This window comes from Coenobita brevimanus, chromosome 60, assembly GCF_032717465.1.
Source record: "Coenobita brevimanus isolate Jiangsu-jjx chromosome 60, ASM3271746v2, whole genome shotgun sequence".
Lineage (NCBI taxonomy): Eukaryota > Metazoa > Arthropoda > Malacostraca > Decapoda > Coenobitidae > Coenobita > Coenobita brevimanus.
In genome coordinates, this window is record NC_137013.1 from 35,166,927 (window position 1) to 35,192,640 (window position 25,714).

General features: G+C 42.3%; 1 protein-coding gene across 4 annotated transcripts in view; it reads left to right on the plus strand.

Annotated features, from left to right (window-relative positions):
• The first annotated feature begins 6,287 nt into the window (after positions 1–6,287).
• Positions 6,288–25,714, plus strand: part of LOC145403027 (echinoderm microtubule-associated protein-like 2) — a 333,938-nt gene continuing 314,511 nt past the window's right edge. For all 4 annotated transcript variants that reach the window (XM_080274858.1, XM_080274861.1, XM_080274859.1 and 1 more), the window contains exon 1: positions 6,288–6,525. In XM_080274858.1, coding sequence (XP_080130984.1) covers positions 6,456–6,525 — 70 coding nt within the window. In that variant the 5' untranslated portion in view covers positions 6,288–6,455. The remainder of the gene's footprint in view (positions 6,526–25,714) is intronic.

A 25,714-nucleotide genomic window follows, 5' to 3' on the forward strand; every position in this document is an offset into this window, starting at 1 on the left:
AACTTTAGAAGGTACCGGTATCCTTAGTGGTGAAGGGTTAACGAAGGCTGTATTTAACCCTCCCAGTTCTAAAAGTCTATCAGGTTTTACAAACCGTCTGAGGGTAGCAAGAATAAACCAGTAAAGACGTCACCGTACTGAAGGGGTTAAGAGATACCACACCGTAGACTTTAATTCTGTATGGGTGAGGTGTTATGTTAGTCAAAGGAAATCGTGTGGTGGTCTCGAGAATATACTGGTGCGGCAGTCGTCCTCGAAAGTTGTCGTCATTGATATCACAGAATAATTGATCAGGAAGTGCCCACTAATTAACAAATTCAAAACGATGACGTCGGAGTTTTATTTTTTTTCCACCGTCGATGATATTCAGATCAGGAGATACTTTTGAGCTGTAGGTGGTATAGTCGTAATTAACCGTTTCACTGCAAGACGTCTTGAAACTATAAAGAAAAAAAAAATCGTCCATACTTAACAGTAATATTGATAAATAAGACGCCCTTGCTTTGACAAGGGAGTAGGGGAGTTCAGACTTAACTGTAAATGCACCGTTGTTGTTGTTGTTGTGAGCCTGATGGTTCTTATCAGGGTTGGAATGTGGTGTGGGAGTGTGGTGTGGGAGGTGCATGTGGGTGTGAGGTGCTGCACGGGCATAACGTACCACTCTTGGATTTCACTTAAGATATAGAGGCAGATGGACAGTCACAGCCTAACCTGAGATGCGTAGTGCAGTGACGTCGGTAACCAAAACAAATATGTTGCTTTATAATGACCTGCCTGTGTACAGTAGTTTCCATGATGTGAACTCTACCCTCTTAAAGTTGTACAAGTATGAGTACTTGTATGTTATGGCTGATGCAATGATAACGTTTCACCGATACATATTTTAGTATATTCCTTGAGTTAGGGGAGTCGATAATAATAATAGATATAATAATAATAATAATAATAATAATAATAATAATAATAAAGAGTAATGATTTGAGGACCGTAAGTGGATGTAAGTACTTAAATGTACGTGGACACACTGACAGATGAGCTATAGTGAAAGATCGTTATGGTGTTGGTGTGTGGATGTGTTGGAAAGCATTAGAAGTATCTAGAGAGGATCTCGCCATGTGGAGAGAATGGAGAATGAGAGATTGACTTAAAGAATGTGCGAGTATGTGAGTGAGGTGGTCGGGGGTGGAGGGGAGATCAAGGATGAGATTGAGGGATGGGGTGAAGAGGTATATGAGTGGAGGGTGTGCAAGTTGGAAAGAGTGCAGTAGGGGAGTCTGATGGCAGAGAACAGGTTGACTTGAAAGCGACTCTTGTGTGCGACCGCCCCTGACCAGGGCCATTCAACTACGCTAGAAGTAGGGCTGAATTATGAAACTCAGATTTACAAACGGGCCATACATTATTTTACCTGTATTTTTTTCCCCTCTTATCTAAACATAAACAGAGTTGAACGAGCTATTTATATATTATTTGCATTTACATTCTCCGCTGAATACATACGTAAAACGAAACTAAACTTTCTGTTTGGTGCTTGTTTATTTATATTCTGAGTCGGTCAAAGGACCAAACAAAAACGACTCAAGGCCCGCGGGCCATCAGTTGAATAGCTCTGGTATAGATAGATAGACAGACAGACAGACAGACAGAAGTGTGTGAGGGCCACAGGGATGGTGTTGAGTGGGGAGGCAAAGCCATTTTTCAACTCGCACGGGCCGATTATGACACACAAGGTGGATCAGAAACTGCACAACCATTATGTTGAGTTCGATGGCTGACATGCGACACAGATATAGGCTAAGACAAAAACTGGAAGAACCAGTAATTCGAGAGGCGACTGTTATAACCTTCAGAGGGACCTTGACATTATCATCATTATCATCGTCGTCGTCGGTTTTACGTTTGTTTCTTTGTCGTATGGGTCTGGCAGATTCACGTAATGGCATTCTTTTATCCTGCTCCTCTCTGCGACAGTCCTCTAATAATACCGGTACCTCTAGATCCTATGTCAGCACAAGCTACATCGTCAGGTCTTCGTCGATCATATTGTGCTAATGATCAGATGCTTGCCAAAGGAATTTAATTCCTTCAGTTTGGTGACATTTCTCATTTTACTGTTGCTGTCTCCAAACGATTATATTAAACTTCGGGAAGACCAGTCGCATGGGAGAAATTAATGAAAGCTGTAATCCTTCCATTACTTCAAGTCGCCCTTCAGCTGATTAAGACAGTCTGGAGACAACAAGGAAAAAAAAAAAAACGCCATAAGGTTGAAGGGATTAGTGCAGATAAATGTGAAGGACTACATGTGGGCAAGTCCGCAGAATTAGAATGTGGGAGGGATCTTGGAACTGAGGAGAGACTTAACACGATATGGTTTACTTTCTTACTTTTTCCTGTCTGGGGGTGAAAGATTTGGTAGACGGGAGTCTTGATTAGTGTGTATCTTAATATCTTAGTCTGTTAATTCCCACTGATAGGAGCTGCTTAATATGGGGTCAGTCGGCCTGGTTCTTGTTCGCAAGGTGATAGACAACATAGGCTAACGTAAATCCTCATCCTCACGTGTGGTGTACGGCACGGACCACAAATTGTAACTATCTTAATCTCATTTGTAGGATTAGTAATCATAGTAACGCAAATTGTTAGTACAAATATAACTGCTGTAGACGGAATGAGAGGCGGTTGTAAATAAATGGGCTTGCTAATGTGGAAAATGATAGAAGAATAATAGCTACGGACATACCCTTAATAACAGGGCAGCATTCTCGTTGGATTGACGATTTCGTAACACCCCTTTCTCGGCGACTTATTTTTCCCTTACACAAAAATGATATTCTAGTTGGTTATTGATGCAAACCATGTCGAAATTTAAAGACAAAAATACTCTACCGGTACAGAATAATGTTAGGGTATAATATACTTAAATAACTCTGGATGAAGAGGTGCTACGGAGGCACCAACAGTAATATTGATCATAATACAAGGCGGTCCGTAAACGGCACTGCGCTAGAAACTCGCTAGCGGAGTAGATGAGGAACGTTATACTATGAACCACCCTGTAAATCTCGCCTGTCAGTAACTAAACGTGGAAATATAGCGAATACTGTAATGGATACTTAATACTCAAGTTGTGACAAAAAACGACGTCTCTTGCTTATCATCATCATCATCATCATCATCCTCTGTCCTAAAACACAGGGTGCGGGGGGTCCAGAAACAGGAACAAGAAAGGAGTTAAGCTGGAGAACTGTTAATCGGAGTGTCCAGTGAACCTGATGAACTGGACCACATACCCCTTTCACCTGTATCCCATGTTCATGTTCACCAAGCCGTAAAACTAGGGACCTAGAAATAAATTCGAGTGTTCCTGGGATTCATCTAAGGGAAAATTGTGTACGTTATTGACCTTGGTACAGTCGATTGGGAATAATCTGAGCCCTCTGCTTCCATTTATTGTTTATACTTGAAAAATTCTCGGCTTTATCTCAGGTCAGAAGCTGCCACAACATTGCTTCATATTTCCAGTGGAATAGAGTCCATTCCGTCGTCTGTCAGATCAAAAAGGATGTGGAACCCTTGCCATGTACTCTGCATGGCTGTACATTTCATTTATCCTTTCATACCTTGTAAAATCTTTTGGTTCCTTTGCTTCCATACACCCCTTTTCATACCTTGTAAAATCTTTTGGTTCCATTGCTTCCATACACCCTCCCCCCCTCCTCTCTCTCTCTCTCTCTCTCTCTCTCTCTCTCTCTCTCTCACACACACACACACACACACACACACACACACACACACACACACACACACACACACACACACACACACACACACACACACACACACATTGTTGTAGAAGAACGCCTACACGTGATGGCATCTGTATAATCGTGCTGCCCCGCTGCCCGGTTATACAAACGTCTCTCAGCTTCTTCCGTATCCCCCGTTAGGAGAATGATGGACTGCAGAAGGACAGCTTTAGCTTGCAGTCCACCGCGTTCACATTTTGATGAACTTGGGGTTGCAGCTACAACAACATTAACAACAACAACAGCAACTACACCACCACCACCACCACCAACAACAACAACAACAACTACTACTACTACTACTACTACTACTACTACTACTACTACTACTACTACTGCCACTACTACTACTACTACTACACATTACTTTGTCGTCCACACTTCCTCCTACCTTCAAACCCACACATATAAACACTTTTCACCTCAGTACCCATTTTGCATTGCGACCATACCACTCAAAAACACTCTGTTTTACCCTTTGGTGAACAGACTTCTTATTCCATATCTTGCACAGGCCTCGACACTCAACCTAGCCAGTCTTCGCAGTCCACATATATACACATTCCTTTCCAATTCAGTTTCTACTACTCATGGGTGGTATTATAAACTTGTAATTTTACGATGTAATAAAGTAGGGTTTGTGGTATATTTGAGAGAGAGAGAGAGAGAGAGAGAGAGAGAGAGAGAGAGAGAGAGATTGCATACGGAAGAAAAGGGAATGATATAACGAAAAGAGGGATGGCGAAAAAAAAAAAAACGAAATAAGGTTGGAAAGCGAGTGAACAAGGTATAAGAACGCAGAAAAAAAAGGAGTGAAAGCAAATGAAAGGAGAATGGCGATTGAAAGTAACTGAAGAATCTTTGGAGAAAGATACGGCAGGCGAATGAGGGCAAAATCTAATGAAGAAAGAAGAAGAATGAAAAAGATACAGATGAAGAAAGGCAAGAGAATGGAGACGCAAAACGAAGACAAAGAGAGAGAGAGAGAGAGAGAGAGAGAGAGAGAGAGAGAGAGAGAGAGAGAGAGAGAAGAGCAAAACGAAGAAAGGAAAATGCGAGCCCCCCCCCCAAAAAAAAAGGGCCTACGCAAATCTTCTGAAGAGTGGAAAGCGAAACGGAAAGGAATGCGAAGAAAAAGAGAAAGGAAAGAAACTTGCAAGCGAATGGAAAAGGAAAGGAGAAAGGGAGAGGCCAAGTAAGCAGTGTCTAGTACAGGTGAATGGAAAGTGAAAGGAAGTAAAGGACGCACGCGAGAATGAAAGAGAAAGCGGGCGTTAGAGAAGAGAGGGGGAAAAAATGTGTATCGGCGAAAAGTTGATGAAACCAAGCCTAATGGAATTATTCCTTAATCACATTCGCATGGGATCTGTCCACAAGCAGGCATCAAGGTTAGATAGGAAAAAAAAGCGATAGCCTGGCAATGTGTTACTCAGGCTTACCAACCTTGCCTCCCACCACAAGCCCTACCACCCACCCGCCCACCTACCTCCTCTTTCTTCGTCTTAGTGCTTGCTATTACTCTCTTACTGTTCCTGCTTTTTTCTGCTCTTAAGTTTCTTTTTCATTATGCCTTCATTTATGCCTGTTTCTCAATATATTTGTTTACTCCAGAAGCCTAGTACCAACCTCTACCACCCTCCCTCCCACCCACCTCCAATGTCACCTGTTGAACGTCCTTCCCTCCCTCTCTCCCTCTCTATCTCTCCTCCCTCTTGCTCACTCTTTCTTCTCCCTCCCATGTCCAATCATCTGTAGCTTTTAAACACCGGAGAAAGTGAGGAATGTGTAATCAAGGAGATTGGATTGTAATGTCATGCTTTTTGGTGATCGGCATGCAAACTTCACTATTGCGCATGCGCCTTCTTACAGAGTTGCCAAGTACGACGATTCACGCTCACTTAAATATTTCAGGATTCCACGCATTATCTGACGGTCATTATGTTAAACAGTTACATGAGCTGTGTCTACGCTGAATGCTGTTGATAAGTAGAGATAAATGATAGATACAACTGATAATACAGATAAGGTTGTAACTCGCGAGATCTGGCACATCACCAGGCGGGAGAGAGACTGATTCACTTAAAGCCAAACTGAAAAAAAAGGTTTGAGTCAGTCGGTCTGTGTGTTGTGTTGTGTGCGGGTGTAAGTGTGTACTGAGGTGTGTGTGAGTGTGTGTTTGTGTGCGTGCGTGCGTGTGTTGGTCATGTGTTGTGCAAGAGAGATATATGTTGAAATATGTCGGACATGCCTGACGTTCTTCCACTGATAATGAGTTATGTTACACTGACAACAGTGCCGATGATTGCATGCAATAGAAAGAATATATGAGTTTAATTATACCAAAATTGTACGTTCTTTGATGACTGGATGAAACTGGTTTAGAAAGCGATGACTGTATATTCGAATATCACACAAAACGTCCATGTTCATTAAGAACTGTATTTATGATACGCTAAGTCGTTTTCGCATTACAGTGTTAAAACAGGTATACATAGTGAAATAATATCAACATTTCCGTAAGTGTGAAGAATGAAAAATCAGATAAGGTGCTAAAACATCTTTGGAAACCTCTTTAAAAACTTAAGCGGGAATCAACAGCTGAGAAGGAGAGGAGGAGGAGGAGGGAAGGAGTGGAAGGAGAGAAACATGAGAATTGAGGGAGAGAACGGTGCACCTCTCTCCCCAGGGTCCTCTGCTGCCTCTAACTCATCTGCAGGTATGTTAGAAGTACCATTGCCTTAAGTAACAGTCAGTATTGCTGTCAGCTTAACAGTATTTCTATCACCTCTTCCATAGCTGTTTTGCCTACTATATCTTAACCAGTCTTGTATGCTGCTTGTGTCTTCTGAACACCAGTATAGATAGCATAAATACTATAACATATAACGGATTAACAAACTATATGCATGAATAAACCTCTAAGGAAGAAATGCTTGGGGAACGTGAATTTGACCCCGTGTCCGTGATAAAATTATATGTAATGAACTCGCCTTTTTGTTCTTATTCCGGCATGGCCTTGTGCGACAACGTTCCTCCCAGAGTGTTAGGGTCTGTTCTGTATTGAATGGTAAATAAATAGAAATACAAAATTTATTAGTCCTCTTAATACCATGACATTTGAATCCTGCTTCCTCCAGATGATTTTTTTTTTTTTTTTTTTTGGAAAGGTTGGATACAGCCTTCTTGCGCTTTTTCAGTGCGATCACAAATACATCGAAAACACAACTACACGATAAGACAATAACCTCTTTCAGATAATAATAATAAACCCCAATACAGCTACTAAAGAAATCATAGATCCAAGAGATGACAACATTTCAAGCTGCGTAAGCATCAGGATAATCAGAATACCGTCGAGGCATCCCATTCAGCGCTAGGAAATGCTGAGGGAAAGAAGTAATATTAACTTCCAAAATCATAGTACAAAAATGAATTTTAACCACTTAGGATTTAACGCTGTTTATTAGCTCCCGACGATTCTACATGAGCCACACCTCTAGTAGTAAAGGGGGTTGATGAGTGCTTAAGTATATCTGACCTCTTCAGTTAGATAAATCCTTCCTACTGAGATATCATCTGATGGTAGCAAGTATTTAGAATGTTAGGGGGTTACTTATTGACACCATTACTATTTTTATGTCCCCGTTCACCCACTAGTATCGTACAATAGACGACTTTGAGGTAAATTCGATTGTTGCGTGTCGTATTCAAGCGGGAGATTGACATGACAAATACTGATTTCCTTACTAAACGTATCACTTCACTCCGAGGACATTTTTCATTTTATTAGTACAACCTCCAGGTGATGTTATTCAGATTAGGAAGTTTTTGAACTGGAGAGGCTGGTGTAGTTAACTGTCAGTACGGTTCGAGATAGCCAAGTTGAGAAATATCGTCTAAAAGTAGAAGGAATAAACTAAATACTTAACTGGATTAATTGGTTATGGTGAACTGTGCTTTACGTACTGTTTGAAATTGTAGGGTGTTAGGGAGCTTCCTTAACCAACGAGAATACGGGTCGTGGTGTAGTGTTTAGAACGCTCGAGTTTGAATGACGCCCTTGCATAGATTTGATCCCTAGAGGTGACTGGAAGTTTTTGTGTCATGTGATACCGTCAGCGGGAGTCGGCTAGTCAGTGGACGACAGTGGCCTAGCCTCGGGCCCCTACACATTGAACCGAGTAATATGGGATTGGCAGTTAACGTTTTCTCGGCGTCAGTGGATTCGTAGTCCAGTTTTCTCGGTGATTTGCCTATCACACCATCGTACCCTTCTGTATGTTATTTGTGCAAATTAGGTCTGTCTGAAAACTGATAAGAACAAGCTGCAAGATACTTGTACAATATATACGGTATATTTACGGAAGGTACATGTGAAGTCCACTCTGCCAACTATAACGGGTCTTAATGCCTACGTAATATCGGTACATTTGTCTTTCTACTAAACGTTTATGTACGGTACCTGTAAGATTGTATTCTAATTAAGTAACTAATCCAGAGCCGTATTCTTCTTGGCATAAAAGACTTAGTAGCACTTCTTCCGTAGCGGTTTATTTTGCATATTACACCTTAATGTTAAAATGTACGATATATATAGGATTTAATATCGACATTGTTCAATTAACAGCCTGGAAGAGGAAATTAGGATGTAATAGGCAAAATAAGTCTGAGGAAAAGATGTTACGGATACTTAAGCCAACGAGAATACGGTCACTAATAGTAAGCCATACCGTGGCTGTTGGGTATGACCTGGGTCATATTTATAATCTGTCTTAAATTTATATGGGGCTACAGAACGCGGTGATTTTTTTCGGGGGGGCGGGGGCAGCTGATGGATCCAGGATTTCGAGGGCTTGAGTGATTAGTGAATGGATGCGTGACCCATTGAACTAGGCAAACTTTGGCTGTCTGGAGGTTGCTACTTCTGACCCTGCCGTAGGGTGGGCAAGGAGATCCGGATGATGATGATGATGGTGCTGATGACGACTACGTAAAGCTATTCCTCTGCCCGGATGCCGTTTTCCTTCGTATTCTTTCTACCACCAGGTTATGTCAGTAAACTTGAGGGGTGACGTTACGAACTGAAAGTCATATATATTCTCTGTTAACATCTCTTCAAAAAGTCTTCCGCGTTGAATAAGATCGTGTGTTATTAGCGAATGTTTAAAATTCCGTTATTGGATTGAACGGGTTGAATTGTGTATAATATTACGTATGTATGTTTGTTTTCACACATAGTTACCAGACACTACTGTATACAAAGTAGAATGGATATTAAAACGCAGACTGCGAAAAGCAAAAGTATGTGTAGGCCCCTATATACCATAGTAGTAGCTAACTTTTCAGGAGATTTTTCGTAGAAATTGGTAAGGATCCTTTATGAATAGGACCCTTTAGTGTACCGTAACTATTGCGTGTCATGGCAAACATTCCTGTAACCTTGTTTACCATAGCGATTGCGTCCAATATTACGTGTACGGTAGCCTACCTTAATAGACTCATGCGCATAGCCTACCGTACATATTTCACCTTAACTTGGTTGAGATTTTTGTTCTGATGCTCATTTTACTGAGCTCAGAGGTAGTAAATGACATTGCAACAGCCCTGCATCCATTCCACAACAATTCAGTTGCAGACTCATATTCAAGTGTTAATCTCTTGTTATAACTCAGCATTCAAAATGAAGAGATGCCACTTTTAGGCCAAATTAGAGTAAAAAGAGAAGGCTGCAGTGTAGGTTCGTATTCTTGTCCTCTGAGGAGGCTTTGTAGTTCTTCCATAACGATTTATTTTCCTTATTACTGATTTATAATATCCTATTGTATGCCACCGATACCTTTTTAGTATGGACCTGATTACTTGATTTGCTAAAGTGCCATAGGAGAGAGTATTAACCAGCCATGTGCTGAAATAAACTGGTAAGGAAGATGCTTGGGAGCCTTCTTAGCCCACGGGAATGCGGCCCCGAGTCCACTTCACCTGTTGCATTTATAGCCCATTGTGTACGACAGCGGCCTTATATAGTATGCCTTATCCAGTTATTTGAGATACAGTAGCCCGATGTAGCCTACCCAAGGATTAATATATACGCTGAGCTATTGCGCGTACTGTAACCAACTGATGTGTTAGAGTCTTGGGTGTCATAACTGTTCCTTAGCTAACTGTTGCATGGAGCCTGGCGTACTGTGATGCTTGTAGCCTGTTTACCAGAACTTTGCGTGCACTCTAGTTTCCGTAACGGTTACTTGTAGCCTGATGTAGTCAACCACATACTGTAGCCTAGTATTGTATTCCTTGATTCATTTATTTATAAACATTATTATTATTTTTTTTAGTACTGTGTCATATGATCGGATATCCTTGTTTTTGCGGGCCGCACTTTTTTTTTTTTTTTTTCCTGAAACAGTGGTTAAGTGCTGTCTGTTAAGTTTTCAAAGGTTTCTTAAATGAAAGCACCTGGAGTGGTGGGCAGGTGGTTTGGACATGCAGACCTTATCAAGTTCGTGTGTGCTGTCATGCAAGATAGTGACGTGGAGGTCAGGCGGGCCATATCTGGCCATATTGCGCACGCTGGACGCTGGGTCTGATAACGTAATTTCTTTATCGTTCTTGCCGTCTCTAGATGAGTCAGAATTAGATCAGGACTTCTGCAATCTCATCACTACAAGAGACCTTTCCGAAAATGAATAGTCATTTGTAGGTAGCTAGAATAAAATACAAAAATTCGTCATCGTAGTGATTACCTGTTACTTGTAGCTTGGTGTAGGCTACATGTAATAAGTATTGCCAGTAGGCCGACGTACGATAGCACATATTGTATTTGTAGCTTACTGAAATAAGCTGTTGCGTGTGGCCTATTGTAGGCTATATACCGTTAGCCAAATGTATCATGGGTTAAGTGTTTGCCATAATTATTATGCAGACAAGTGTACGAGGACCATTTCTGTTGCTTAATAACCCCTAACTTGCATGTGCAGTCGAGGACAAAATTCGCTTAATATTTCACCTACTCTGTTTCCCCATTTCCCTCTGCTGGCTAGTATTACTAAGCCGAGAGAGCCTTGGTCTGTTTTCTTGCCTACCCGTGGATGATTCTCTTCGATGTGATGCGTCAGGGAGGGAGGTGGTACCGGTACTAGATAGGGACGCCTTCATGTAGTGGCAGTGATATAATCTAGGCGCTCAACTACCTGGTTATATAAACGTCTTTCAGTTACCGTACTTCTCTTTACCCCGACGTGGGAATGGTGGACTGCAGAAGCGGAACTTAACCTGCACTCCACATAGTTCACATTCAGCTGAGCCTGAGGTTGCAACTGCTAGTACTAGGGAGGAAAGTGACGAACATGCCCAGAGTGTGAAGGAAAGGCGAACTTTGTTTCTGACTGCACCATAAACACGGTATTGTATTCGTAGTCTTGTTGTATCAGTCCAAGGAATAATAAGTCCACGCGCATTAGTTAACCTTCGACATGATGTATTTTTCATTTTAACCAAACTGTCTTCGGTCGATTTTATTCAACGATTTAATCTGTAGTAGTGGTGGGCTGGATAAAGGCTTCAGCTAACCGTCCAGCTCATCACAGCTTAGGAAAGCTGAACAAAATCGCCTGGTAGCAGCAAGACTACAGTGGAAAGTACCGTCATACTGAAGAAGTTGAAGGCGAGACCGCACCGTAGCGCTAAGGTGTCGCGTGAGTGTACCTGCGTGTACCTGTGGCGTCAGTAGTGAATGTACCATCTTGATCGAGCCGGTGTCGGTAAATATAGCTTGTGCAGCAGGAAACTCGCGCTCACATTTTACAAGCGGGAAATATATGGGATTAAGATGTAATGGAGTTGATTTAAAGCTGTTTTGGTTAAGGCAGTGTTATTTGTCTGGATCCATGGTTTATATTTGACTTTTTTTTTATTTTTATTTTTTTTAAGGCCATTGTTGTATGTGTAAAGTGTTAGCTGTTTATTTTATGGTGTCATATAGGAGGTACCAATGTTTACCGTATATGTTAAGACTGTGTGTATTTAAAGCCGTTATTATCTACTTGGTGCAGTGATTTTTATTTGAAGCAGTGGTACATTTTTTAAAGTTTGTGAATAAATTATTAGTTACCGGTATTTAAAGTGTTCCTCTTATGTAATGTTATTTAAGTAAGGCATCGTAATTGTAAGAAAATTAAGATAATTAAAAACAGTGTTGGCCTATGGACACGGCAACAAACAAAAACACGTAGCCTTAGCAGCTTATATACGGTACCGGTACGGGAATTAAAATATCAGAAAAAGGGTTGTGCCTCGGTTTGTTAATTATACAGAGACAACTCAGACCATCACTTTAGTATGGCTATAGTAATGTGTCATAATGTAAGTGTCAGCGTAATGGAGGCATGAGAGAATATAGAAGCTGAGTAAAGTTGGGAGAGGGTAGGAGGGATAAAGACGTCATCGTGCTGAAAGAGACGACGATGTAGCTAGCAACATTAAGATCGTGTGGAGCTTGTAAGAATGAGGTAAGAAGTTGCCATCGTACTGAAGGGGTTGAACGAGGGCATCAGACCAGGAAAAACAATGATCGTAAAGGTTTGTGTACTGTGCCATCCATCTCTCTCTCTCTCTCTCTCTCACACACACACACACACACACACACACACACACACACACACACACACACACACACACACACACACACACACACACACACACACACACACACACACACACGCACGCACGCACGCACGCGCGCGCGCAGTCCCTTCCCTATGCTGCCCTACTCACATAGCCAACCCCACATTATAGTTGCTCTCTGACACGTGCCTTATCAGTTTGGATCTGCATATGGCATGGTAACTCCACTTCAGTGACGTCATGGATAGTCTACTCTTGCAATATCCAGACAGTTTTATTTGGCTGAGGCTGTACGGTACTGTGCATTTAGACGAGAGGGTTATGGTGGTTTTATTTATTTATATATTTATTTATTTTATTTACTTAACTTTTTTACGGGGCTCTTTTTTTTGTTGTTGACATTTTCTATCACCTCTTCGTAATCGGTTTACAGCTGGGTGGTCCATGTATAACGCTCCTCTTTCATTCTGCTGGGCGATTTCTTGTGTGTTGAGCGTATAGCCTATACGGCATAGCATCATCAGTGTCTGTCGTGCTTAATTTATTCATTTCCTATTCCCACTGACACGCCCACACCAGCTGCCTGAGCCGTCCACTCAATACATAAGATATCTCCAGATGAACGTGTAGTGGAGCGCAATTTACGGACTACCATGTACCTTGCATAATAGCTACGTGTTGATAATCTATGGCCCTGATTCAGACTGGGCACCGTGCATATAAAAATGATAGGCTGTACCTTTCAGAAACACTCAAGAGAATATTATAATGTGCATCGAAGCCTCCTGTGCCTACCAGAAGGGAGATCACGTTGCCTAAGTAACACCGGCTACACGAGGATATTAACGTGCCATAATGTAAGTATAAAGCTGTGCCAGGGAGACTTGCCATACAGGCTGATGATGCTGTTTTATGAGTCCTATTCTCGTTGACTTGGCAGGCTTTCTAACACCTGAGTGATACGTCTTACATAACACCATTCCCTTGCCTGTTGGATGGACGGTATAGATTTGACTTGGTAGGCTTCCTAACACATTCTTCGCTTCCTATATTACATAATTCTCTATTTTGTTATTTGTGTATATTGGACTAGATAGACTTCATAACTTCTAACCTCTTTTATGATACCGGTACGTCTTACCATTCCCCTGCATGTTATATGTATAGGTTTGGAGTCTAGATAGTTTGCATGAACTAAATAACTGAGAAAATTAACGAGCCTTGTGCAGGAATACTCTTGCATTGAGGAGTTGCGTAGGGAGGTGATAATGTGAGCTGTTGAAACACATACGGTTTATACTTACGTCAAAAAATAATTATCTTCATTCCGGTGACGTATTTATTCTTACTAGTTCCAAATGGTGTTATTTAGTTCCGGAGAGATTTTTCGAGCGGGGGGGGGGTTAGATAGCCTTCAACAACTCTTTTACTGCGAGAGATCTGCCATAACCTACATGAAATAATCTGGAGTTAGCAAGAATAAACAGGAAAATACGTCATGGGAGGGAAGGGGTTAAGTTTTTGCGAAGAATTTTAACTTTAGAATATCAACATTGCCCGAATTAGCTATTCACCCATTCAGCTCGAGGAGGCACTTTGTAGTCTTGTTCCCGACGATTGTATTCACTGTAGGAGGGCTTTTCGAACGTGGGGGGGGGGGATGGGTTAGGAGTAGCCTTCTTAAACTTTTCAGGCCGAGGACGGATGTTGTACCGTATATTCAAGTCGTATTATGAATGGAGACTGTATTTTCTCAATCCCTTCGTTCCGCTGACGTCATTTCAACCCTATTTACAGACGATTCTATTCTGCTTATAGGCTTTTGTAGCTAAGAGTCGGATATTCTTCGTTAATTCCCACAGTACTAGGGCACTTTTTGTAAACTGGGTAGAATACTCTGATAGTGCCAAAAACAATCCGTAAAACACGCCATCGAACTGATAAAGCTGAAACCGTCCTCCAGGTAAAGGGGTCGGGGAAAAAAAAAAAAAAAAAAAAAGACGTTACCTAGATCGTTGTATTGGAAGACATAATTAGTATATCTTTAGAGACAATGCACGTTTCCCAATGGACAATTAGTGAAACAAAAAGGGCTTATGATTGTGGTGAAAGCATAATGATGATTGTCCGCGGAGCTAATTGCTGTGTCATTATTATACTGTGTTAAAAGAATGGCGGTGGGTTGTGAGGGGAGGTGTGTGTGTATGTGTGTGTAAGTGCTTGATTGTTGTGTTTGTTAGTTTTATCCTGGAAGTAGGTATATTATTTGTATTGTTCCTGTTATTATTGACTCTGAAGATAGGTTGTTTCTTGGGTAGGCTGTGCTGTTGATGTTTCACCCATATTCGTACGTTTAGAGAGTTCATTTATTTCTTGCACTACTTCTCTTTGGAATTCGCTTCCCCAGATTAGTTCCCCCCCATATTTCAACCTACAGCAGTTCAAGTACAGCTGTTAAAGATTTTTTTCTTTTTATGAACAGAGGACACAAGTAATCTGGCATATGATTTTTTAAAATTTATTTTTCCTGCCTCTGCTCATCATCTAAAAAAAAAAAAAAGTTTTGGATCCTCCCTCTTTAGATTGGAATAAGGATGTTGTTGATGATTGTTGTTCTTGGTATTATCATCATCATCATCATCATCATCATCATCATCATCATCATTGGTATTGTTACAAGTACTGGTATTCTTTATCTTCCTTTTATCACCACCACCACCACCACCACCAAACAACATCAACAACATTACTTCTGTCGCCACTACTGCGTAGGCATTACCAGTGTATCAGTCACTCACCACAGTACCACAGCTACCGCCACCTCAGCTACCACCACCTCAGCTGCCACACATACATATCTGCCATAACTAACTGTAACTACCACAACTAGTACAACCACCCGTGCCACTATAACCATCAGCATTGCAACCGCCAACACACCGTACCACAAACACATCCATTCACTGCCATCATGACTACCGCAGCTACCACCATCACAGCTACCTCTACCGCTACAACCACGATTATGATTTCCACCTGTACACTTACAGTAGGTCTGCCACAAGCACCATTATCTCATCTACAACCACCACAACTGCCACAGCCATTACTACTACCACCACCATTACTGCCATAACCACAACGCCACCACCATCACCACACTAAATATAAACACTACCAGATGCTATCCCATGATCCCAGGCACTACCACCCCACAGCCATGAAAACTACTACCACTGCCGCACAACTATCGGAACCACTATAAGCACACCTACCTCTACCACAGCTGCCACCGCCGGAACTACCACCACTACCGCACAACTACCGTAGCCACTACGAGCACATCTACCACTACCACCGCTGCCACAAATACCATTACCACTAGTACCACAGCCACAAGCCTACCAGTACAACTACCACTGCAGAACTACCACCACTACTACACAAGTACCGCAGCCACTACCAGCACACCCACCACTACCACAAATACCATTATCACCATTACCACAGTCACAACCAGCACACCCACCATTTCAGCTACCACTACCACCACTACTACACAACTACCACAGTCACTACGAGCACATCTACCACTACCACCGCTACCACAAGTACCACAACCGCTCCCAGCACACCTTCCAGTACCCTGTGAGTGTACCGTGCCTGGTGTGGGGTACCAGGTGGCCCGTCCCACTTCCGGCGCGACCGTACGCAGGTGTTGGGGGAGGGGGAGGCGGAGGGGGAAGGAGAGGAGAGAGGGGAAGGAGAGGAAGGAGGGGGATGGGGAGGGGAGAGGGGAAGAGGAGGAGGAAGGGAGAGGGAAGGTGAGGGGTATAAGAGGGGAGAAAATGGAAGGAAAATTCTGAAAGGTGGGGGGGAGGGGGAGACGGGAGGGGAGGAGGAAAGGAGAATGAAGAAAAATAGAGGAGGGAGAGTAGGAGAGAAACTGGGGAAGAGTATGGAAGAAAAGGGTAGAAGTGCATGGGAAGGTGGTGAAAGGGAGAGAGGAGGGAGAATAAGTCAAGAGGGGAAGGAGGGAAATGGAGGTGAAGGTAGCCTATATAGTAGAGGAAGGGGTTAGAGAGGAGAGGGTAGGGAGGTATGGGGGGTGAAAGGCAGAGGGGGAGGGGGAGTGTAAAAGGAGCGCAAATGAGGGGAAAATATTAAGGAAGGGTGGTGGGGAGGGAGAGGGGGGTAAAAGTAAGAGGAAATAGAGGGAAAGTATTGGAAAGGTGATTGGGAGAGGGGATTGGGGGAGGAGAGGGGAGGGGAAGTAATGAACAGGAAGGAAGGAGGAGTAAAAGTCGAAATAGAAGAAAACTGCTGAAGACGGGGGTGGGGGAAGAGGGGAGGTGAGGAGGAGGGGGAAGAGGAGAGGAAGTGAAAGGTACGGACAGAGAAGAGGGAGGGGGGTGTTGAGGAGCGGAAATTGGGAGGGGGGTACTGAGGGAAGGGATGGGAGAGAGTTGAGATAAAAGGGAGATAAAGTGAAGGAGAGAATATGGAAGGGGATGAAGGAGAGAGAGAGGAGGGGTGAGGATGGGAGTAGGGAAATGAAAGTGGAAAGGAGAGAGGGGAAAAGAAAGAGGGGGAGTGAAAAAAGAAGAAAAAAGAGACAAAGCAAAACAGGGAAGACTGAAGACAAATTAAAGAAAAAGATGAAGTGAGGCTGATGAAAGGAGAGAAGACGATGAAGATAAATATGGCAGTGAATGGAGGAAGGAGAGATGGAGGAAAGAGGAAACAGATGAAGCAGGATTAAACGCTGCCGGAAGAGAGGGGGAGTGGGGAGATTAAAGATGGAAGGAGGGTGGGGGGTTTGGGGAGGAAGGATGTAAGTGAGGAGAGAGGGGGTTGGGGAAAGCAGAAAGGGAGGAGAGGGGGTGGGGGAAGGAAGGAAAGGGATGAGAGGGGGATACAGGAAGAGAGGGGGTGGGAGAAAGGAAGGGTGAAGGTGGGTGATGGAGGACGAAGTTAGGAGAAAGTGAGAAAGAAGGAAATGGGGAGGGGAGGGGAGGTAGGGAATAAATAGGAGGAAGGAAAAATGAAGGAGAGTTCGTAAAAGGAAACGGGAATCGGGAGAAAATGGAAGAGAAAAATGAAAACACGAGAAAAGATGGAAAGAATGAAAGAGAGGACGGAAGGAATGAATGGATAAAGAGGGAAATAGACGAGGAAAAGTGGAAGAAAAGGGGGAAGTAAAGAGGAGGAGAGATAAGAGGAGAAGAAGAAAAAAGGTGAGAGGAAAGATGGAGAGAAATATATCAGAAGAAAAAGAAAGAAGGGAAATGAGAGAGAAGACAAGGAAAAAAACAAGAAATCATTAGGAGAGAGAGAGAGAGAGAGAGAGGAGGGGGTGTGGGAAAGTGCTGAAAGGGTTACAGTGAATCACGACACACGTACACACACGCACATATATACAGAAGCGCACGCACACAGATTTACACACACATCTTCGTACATAAAAATTTTACACACACACACACACACGCACATATATACAGAAGCGCACGCACACAGATTTACACACACATCTTTGTACATAAAAGTTTTACACACACACACACACACACACACACACACACACACACACACACACACACACACACGGGAAGACCATTACAAACTCACGAGAGAGAGAGAAAGAGAGAGAGAAGGCTAATGATATGCTTCAGTCCTGACCGATGCTACTCCCTCCTTTCTCCTCATCCATTCCGTTTCTCCCTCCGTCCTCTCCCCCTCCTTTCCTCTCTCCTTCAGACCTTCTCTTCACCATCTCTTTTCTTCCCTCCATACCGGTACCTTCCTCCCTTCCATTCCCCCTCACTCTTATATTCTCTCCATCCCTTTCCTCTATCCTCCATATTAATTCCTCCCCACTCTCTCCCTCTCTCTTTCCCTTGCCTTCTGTCCCCCCACCTCACCGTCTCTCCCTGTCTCAACCCCTGTCTCCCTTCCGCCTCTCCACCTCTTCTCTCAGTCAGTTCCCACCCATCCCTTTCCTCCCTCTCCTCCATCTTAAACTACTTTGGGCCTTCGATCAGGTGACGTATTTTGTTTCTTGCTATCACCATACACTCTTTGCAGAACTTGGAAGAATCTGTAGTTTTGGAGGGTTTAAATAAGGCAATATTAGTCCCTCCAGTTCGACAGGTATTCCGGAAGTTGGGTAAAATCGTCTGGAGGCTACAAGAATATAATGAAATGTGCATAATCGTAGTGAAGTGGCTAGCCTTACTAAGCGCAGATTACGAGGGGATGTTGCATAATCTAAGTAGGCTTGTTAGAATTGTCAAACGACTTATTGGTATGACCGGTGCTGTAATTCTTTCATTTCAACTTAGTCGAAATTTTCTTCCCTTTGCAGAAGTCTGTAGCTTGTAATGCCGAGTTAAACACGATGACAGATGACTCATACAAAATTCTAATTAATCTTCTCTTCAGTCCAAGTCACGGCCGATAAAGGCGAGCAACACCTGTTAGCCTATGCGCTTAACCTCTTTGCTGCGATGACGATGCTTTAGTATGTCTTGCTGCCACCAGGCGTTTTTAATCAGCCTAGGAGAGATTTTGAAACTGAAGAAGCTGAGTCAGGACAAAATCCTCTAGGACAGGCCCCTGTTATTGTAAGTTGAAGTAGGATAGCTTGGGCTAAGTTATTAGGTTACGGTAGGATAGGGTGAGGTGGGGTAGGGTAGGTTAGGCGTTGAGGTTAGTTTAGTTTATGGTAGATTAACTTAGATTAGGTCAGTTTAGTACCGGTGCGTTATCGTAGTGTAAGGATAATTATTAACCCTCTCAACACAATGAGTTATTAGTTTTCATGCTTGTTACCACCCAGTAGTTTTATTGTGGTGCTGGCAGGTCTTCCGGATTACCATGTCAGGGGAGAAATGTCAAACCAGTCAGTAGGATGGCGTCTTTCTATGGTATGCTTGATTCGTTACAGGAAGATCTTTCGGTGTTGCGGCGTTTGATGAGGAGACGACTTCACACCGCTTTACTGTTGAAGGACATTTTTTAGCCGAATGAAATATTTTGATTAACAAAATAGAAAATGTATAAAAGCTGCCCTCGTACTGAAAGTGTTCAATTGATACCTGTAGAGCGTACGGTATATTCCATTCATCGTTATAAAAGACCGGTATCCTTGAAACTTTTTCTGTGTTGCATGGTGGACCTCGCTTTTTTTTTTTTTTTTTTTTTTTTTTTTTTTCTGTAACTTGGCCTAAAATGACTATCCCTCCATTTTAAATGCTGATTTATAACAATAGATTAACACTAAAAACAATGCTAGTCACGGAGAAATGCTATGGAAAGAATATAGGGCCGTAGCATTACCTTTTTTTCTGTCACTGAGCTACGTGCTGTAAGCTGCAAAAGGACGAAAACCTTGGCAAAGTTAAGGTGAAAGAACTACAGTAGACTTTAGCTGGGAGGGATTGTTGAGTGCGGGGACCCTCCTGCTTTACTCTCTCAATCTTGAACACTAAACAGAAACTACCGTCATAAAATGTAGCTCACAAAGGACCTATATATAAATCTTCTGGTTTTGCTGTTTGGGTTTCTGGATGTTTTTCACGATCATTTCTCTTTCGTATTACTTTAACATTACCCACTTCCTTCCTGTCTTCCCCTGTGTTTTTCTCTTGTTCTTCCCACAGTATCTCTTTGTCTCGTCATGTTCGATCTCCCAGTCTTTTCCACCTGTGTTCTTTCCTCCCCATTCTCTCTCTTTCGTCCACTTCCTCCTCCTTTCTTTTTTCACCTTTTTATCTACCAGCGTCACTTCACCTCTACCTTTCCGTCCCTCACTTTCCCCCTTTCTTTACTTTATTGGTTTTATCCTTCGCACTCTTTTATGTCCACCAGATCTTCATTTCTTCCTCCTTGTGTCTGTCTGTCTGTCTGTCTCTGTCTGTCTGTCTGTCTCTGTCTCTGTCTCTGTCTCTGTCTCTGTCTCTCTCTCTCTCTCTCTCTCTCTCTCTCTCTCTCTCTCTCTCTCTCATGTATGGTACATTAACTGATTTATTGATTAGTAAATTGTATACTATGCCAGTTACCGTATGAGACAATAATGATGAAATTTGTGGGAAATATCGATGGCGGTGGTATAATAATAATGATAATTACTACTACTACTACTACTACTACTACCACTATTACTACTACTACTACTACTACTACTACTGCCACCACCACCACCACCACCACCACCACCGATACTACTACTACCGGTACTACTTATCATCATCATCGTAGTAATATTGGGAAATTTACTATGAGTAAAAAGCGTCAAGTTCTGTTTGAAATCCTCGAATGAAAAGTATTAAGGAAAAAATAAAGCTATAATCAGAGAGAGAGAGAGAGAGAGGGGTAGATGGATTGATGTAAGCCGTTCAAGGTCGGAGAGATAAGGGTGAAGGAAATAGAGTGGAGGAGGAGGAGGAAAAGAAAAAGATGATGATGATGAGGAAACTAATGGGAGTAGAGGAGGAAGGCGTTCGGAGGTAAAGTTTGATTGAAAAGCTACAAGCGGAAAATGAGATGTAAAGGAATGAAGTAAAGGAATGAGAAATATAATAAAGGCAATAAGGAGATGCAAGGATGGAACTGATATAATGAAAATAGGGATCCCAGAGTTAAAGATGGAGAATATGAGAGTAGACGAAAAATAAAGAGAAGAAAAAATCAAAATGTGAGAAGGAAGAGCCGAAAGGGAGGGAACGCATAGAATAAAAATAGCAATAAAAATCTGAAACCTGAGGAAGCAGAGATGAGAAGGATTTTTAGGAGGAAGGGTTCAAGAAGGGAAACTGGCAACCGGTACCCATAAACAGGTTTCGGAAACATCTTAGGCTTCCCCTCCCTTTAAACTCGCCGCTCTCTCCATTCGCCTAGTGTTGCGTCAGTGTTGTTATATAAGTACTATCAGGTAGCCCCATTCCCAGGTCCAACCGGTCAAACTGTTAAACTCAGGTTGTGTTCCCTATTTTTCCTGTTCACCCGGCAGTAAATTGGAGACCTGGAAACAGTACTGTGGGTTATATTCTTAGGGCAGAGAGAGAGAGAGAGAGAGAGAGAGAGAGAGAGATACTGTCTGCTTTAGTGACCCATGTGCGTCGATAGGCATTGATATGAACCTTTTTTTTTTTTTTATTATTATTTATGCCTCCTCCATCATTAATTTTCTTGTCTCTCCCTCCCCCTTCCACATCCTCCAGAACTGCAATAAATCTCCGGCTAAGCTTCACTCACTGGATTAAAATGTGCAGCCAACAATTCCGTCTCGGTTTTATTGCCAGCCATAACTCCACTTCCACCACGTATACGGCCCCGTTGCGCCGAAAAATACAACCCCTCATCTCTTTTGCAAGGGAAAACCGCGAACTTAATCCCACCTGTTGGAGAAAAAGATGAGGAAAATGATACGAGATTAGCCAGTGGGATTTTTGTTTGGGTCAGTTTCCCGCCAAATGCAGTACAGTGTTGCCGTCTCTTCCCAGGTGAGCCATGTGCCAGTTTCACTTTTTTTTTTTTTTTTTTCTGTACGTTTCCCCTCTTTCTTGGTTGTGTTTAAAAGCTCATCTGTTGTTGATTGCATGTTATATAATAGGAACTTCTATCTCTGGTTTAGTGGAAAAGATGAGTTTTGAGCTTTGAACGTAGCGAGATGTGGCACCCCTATCCATGGCGGCATTATATCAAGTTTCTTTTGCAAGAGAACATTTCTGTTAAGTCACCATCCTTGAAGTCCACCATGACTCTCCCAGCAGCACCTTGATCAAACAGTGAGGAAGAAGGGAAGGAGGGAGAAAGGGAGAGGGTGGGAGGGAGGGAGGGGAGATATGGTGGCCTTGGGGTGGTAAAGTTAGCAGGTGTTGACGTCGCTAACCCACCGAAACGAAGGTAGACCGCGGGAGGTTATGGCTGGTGATTAATGACTGTCGTAACACTCGTTTTTACCATTAGTTCACTTTCTCCAGCCTCTTCATCTTCTCTATGGCCCGCAATTAATAAAGTTGGAAATGCGTATCTATTAAATCCACTCACCTTTTTTCAGTATGTTGGTGTCAGTAATAAAATACTTTCATATTGTTTGTGCAATATACTTCTGCTAAATCTGAAATTCAAGCCTCATGTGATATTTTTTGGGATTATTTTTTTTCCCTACCCGTTCTCGTTCTATTGTTCAGTATTTGTTACTCTCGCTGTAAAGGCCTTCTACTTTCACCGGTAAGGAGGTTGAACCATTGTTACATTATATACTTGAATTAAGAAATCGTGTGACGATATCTGACGTAGCCCGATGCTGTTACGTAAAGAAGTTTCATAAATATTATACCTTCATTCATGGACATGCAAGAGTCATATATCGTTTTAAAAAAACAGTGCATTTTTACTGCGTAAGAACAGGTGCAAGAGAGATGGAGAAAATGGTGAAGGTAATGAATCGAGTGGCACAGGGCATTGATAGACGTAAAAGTGAAGATACGGAAATGAAGCGTGGGGAAAGAGGTGAGACTATATAGATGCAGAAGACTGAAATTTAACGACTGAGTGTAATGGATTAAGGAAATGAATTGCCGGTATGTAACTGTTATGTAGACTAAGAATACAGATACGAAAATGAAGCTTAGAGAAAATAAAGAGGGAGGGGGGAAATGATGTAGAGAATAAGAGAAGTGAGAGGAGAAATTATTCCCAACTGTAGGTCCATTCAGTCACTTTACATTCAGGCCTTCTCAGTCACTTCTGACAGTTCAATTTTGGTCCCTTCAGATTAGCTCAGGGTCAGTCAGTTTCATTTAGGTCCAGTCAGGTCACTTTGGTCTGATCAAGCTTTTCATATCCAGTCCAGTCCATTCATATTAGGTCAGGTCCAGTTAAGACCAAGTGAGTTAATTTAGGACCAGTCATTAGGTTCATTAAAGATTTTCTCATCCATTCTTGCCCATTTAAGTCAGTTCAGGTTCAGTAGGTTCGTTCAAGTTCGGTAAAGTTCAGTCAGGACCCTCACATCAGTCAGACCCAGTTATTTCAGTTCAGGTGCATTCAAGTTACCAGTAGTTTATTACCTGTTGGCTGGGATGATGGTGGTTGATGGGATACCTCTACGGAAGTTTATGTTGTAGATAGTCTGTGGGGTTATTGGTCGCCTGGTGGTGGAGACAGGCATTTTTTATTATATTTACCACATCAGAAGAGAAATGTTTTGCATAGATGGAGAGGAGTGGGCGGGATGGGCTGAGAAGATGGTGGGTAGTGCTGGGAAAGTTTATTGCACCCTTTGCAATATGTGTATGTAGGCTAGGTCGATAAGTTGTTGGTCAAAGAATAGGGACAACTAATGGGCTGGGTGGACAGAAAGGAGTAAGTTGGATGAGCAGAGTGGTGGTGGTTGATGAGGCAGGGCGGGACGAGTACACCCTGTTGAGATGGGAGTTATATGGGGGAGTGTTAGGGATAAGAAGTTCCATGAGGAGGGGTGTAAAAGTGGGCAGGGTGGAAAGGAGTAGGCGGAGCAGACTGGGATGGTGGTGGGTGGTGGGGCAGTGCAGCGGTAGTACACAGTGTAAAGATGGATATTGTATGATGATTTAGGCTGCTCGTATTTCCAAGTTTTCTCCAGGAAGAGCAGGAACAACAGCAAGAAGAAATTAAACGTGTCGCTCATATATATATATATATATATATATATATATATATATATATATATATATCCCATTGGATCCCAGGGGTGCTGGGCGAGGCATTGCACTGGGAGGGAACTAAGCGTGCCGCCCTCCGCCTATCGGCTCATAGTCGCGAAGCTCATAGGTCCCTACCCGGGGGTTCCCTAGTTTATAAAGACTTGAAAAATCATAGTTCTGTTCAATACTCGGGACATTGGGCTCCAATGGGATATATATATATATATATATATATATATATATATATATATATATATATATATATATACCCTGATTCATTATATGGGTCTCTCTCTCTCTCTCTCTCTCTCCATCTTTATATATATATATATATATATATATATATATATATATATATATATATATGTATGTATGTATGTATATAAGAGAAAGAAAAAGGGAAAAGGTATACAGAAGAGAAAAAGAGCCGGAAGAGAGAAATAATAGGCTTAACGAAAACATGCACGTGGAGGATGTATAACTCAATCTAGGTGTATGTTGTCTGGTTAACGTCTCTCTCTCTCTCTCTCTCTCTCTCTCTCTCTCTCTCTCTCTCTCTCTCTCTCTCTCTCTCTCTCTCTCTCTCTCTCTCTCTCCATGTATCTATCTATCTACCGGTCAAACACAGTTAATCCCCGCCAAAAGGAGAGAGAGAGAGAGAGAATTCTAGTGGCCTGGTAGTAATGGAATATTCTGCACAGTTGTGTGGTAGTACAGATGTGTTGCAACCCCTCTCTCCTACACACACACACACACACACACACACACACACACACACACACACACACACACACACACACACACACACACACACAGCGTAATATAGGGTAATGAAAGAGAGAGAGAGAGAGAGAGAGAGAGAGAGAGAGAGAGAGAGAGAGAGAGAGAGTGAGTGAGTGTGTGTGTGTGTGTGTGTGTGTGTGTGTGTGTGTGTGTGTGTGTGTGAGAGAGAGAGAGAGAGAGAGAGAGAGACTTTATCATCTGATGCTAGTACTTATACACATTCCTTGTTTGGTGTATCTGGCATTTATATCCATTACTGGCCACATTCCACCTCGCTACCGTAACCATTCATTTTTTATATTTTTTATTGGTAGTTAATATTGATCTGTATACGGTACCAGTGAAATGATTTTGCAATTAAATGGTTTGTTATTGTCAGTGGGCCACATTCTTGTCGGTGCAGATTTGGTAACACCTCTTTCTCACTCATTTATGTTGGATATGTGACTTTAGTATCCCCTTGTACAAAGTAGATGCAGGGTACGGTACATCGAGATAAAAAATGTATAAAGAGTGTACCGGTAAGACGCAAGTTAGCAATAAAGGTGTAATACGCAAAATAAACAGCAAAGGAAAAGATGTTCCGACATCTTTGCCAACATGAATACGGTACTTCAACTCTTCACTGCTTGGTGTTTGCCCAACTGTACAGAGTTGTAAAATAGACTGTTCGTCAAAACAGTGTATCAACACCTAGGTGCGTTCTTGCACCGAAAATTGCATTATAGACCTAACTGACAGTTTTATTTATTTATTTATTTATTAGCTCATCGACTACTGGAATTTCCCTCAGTAAAACACAGTCGT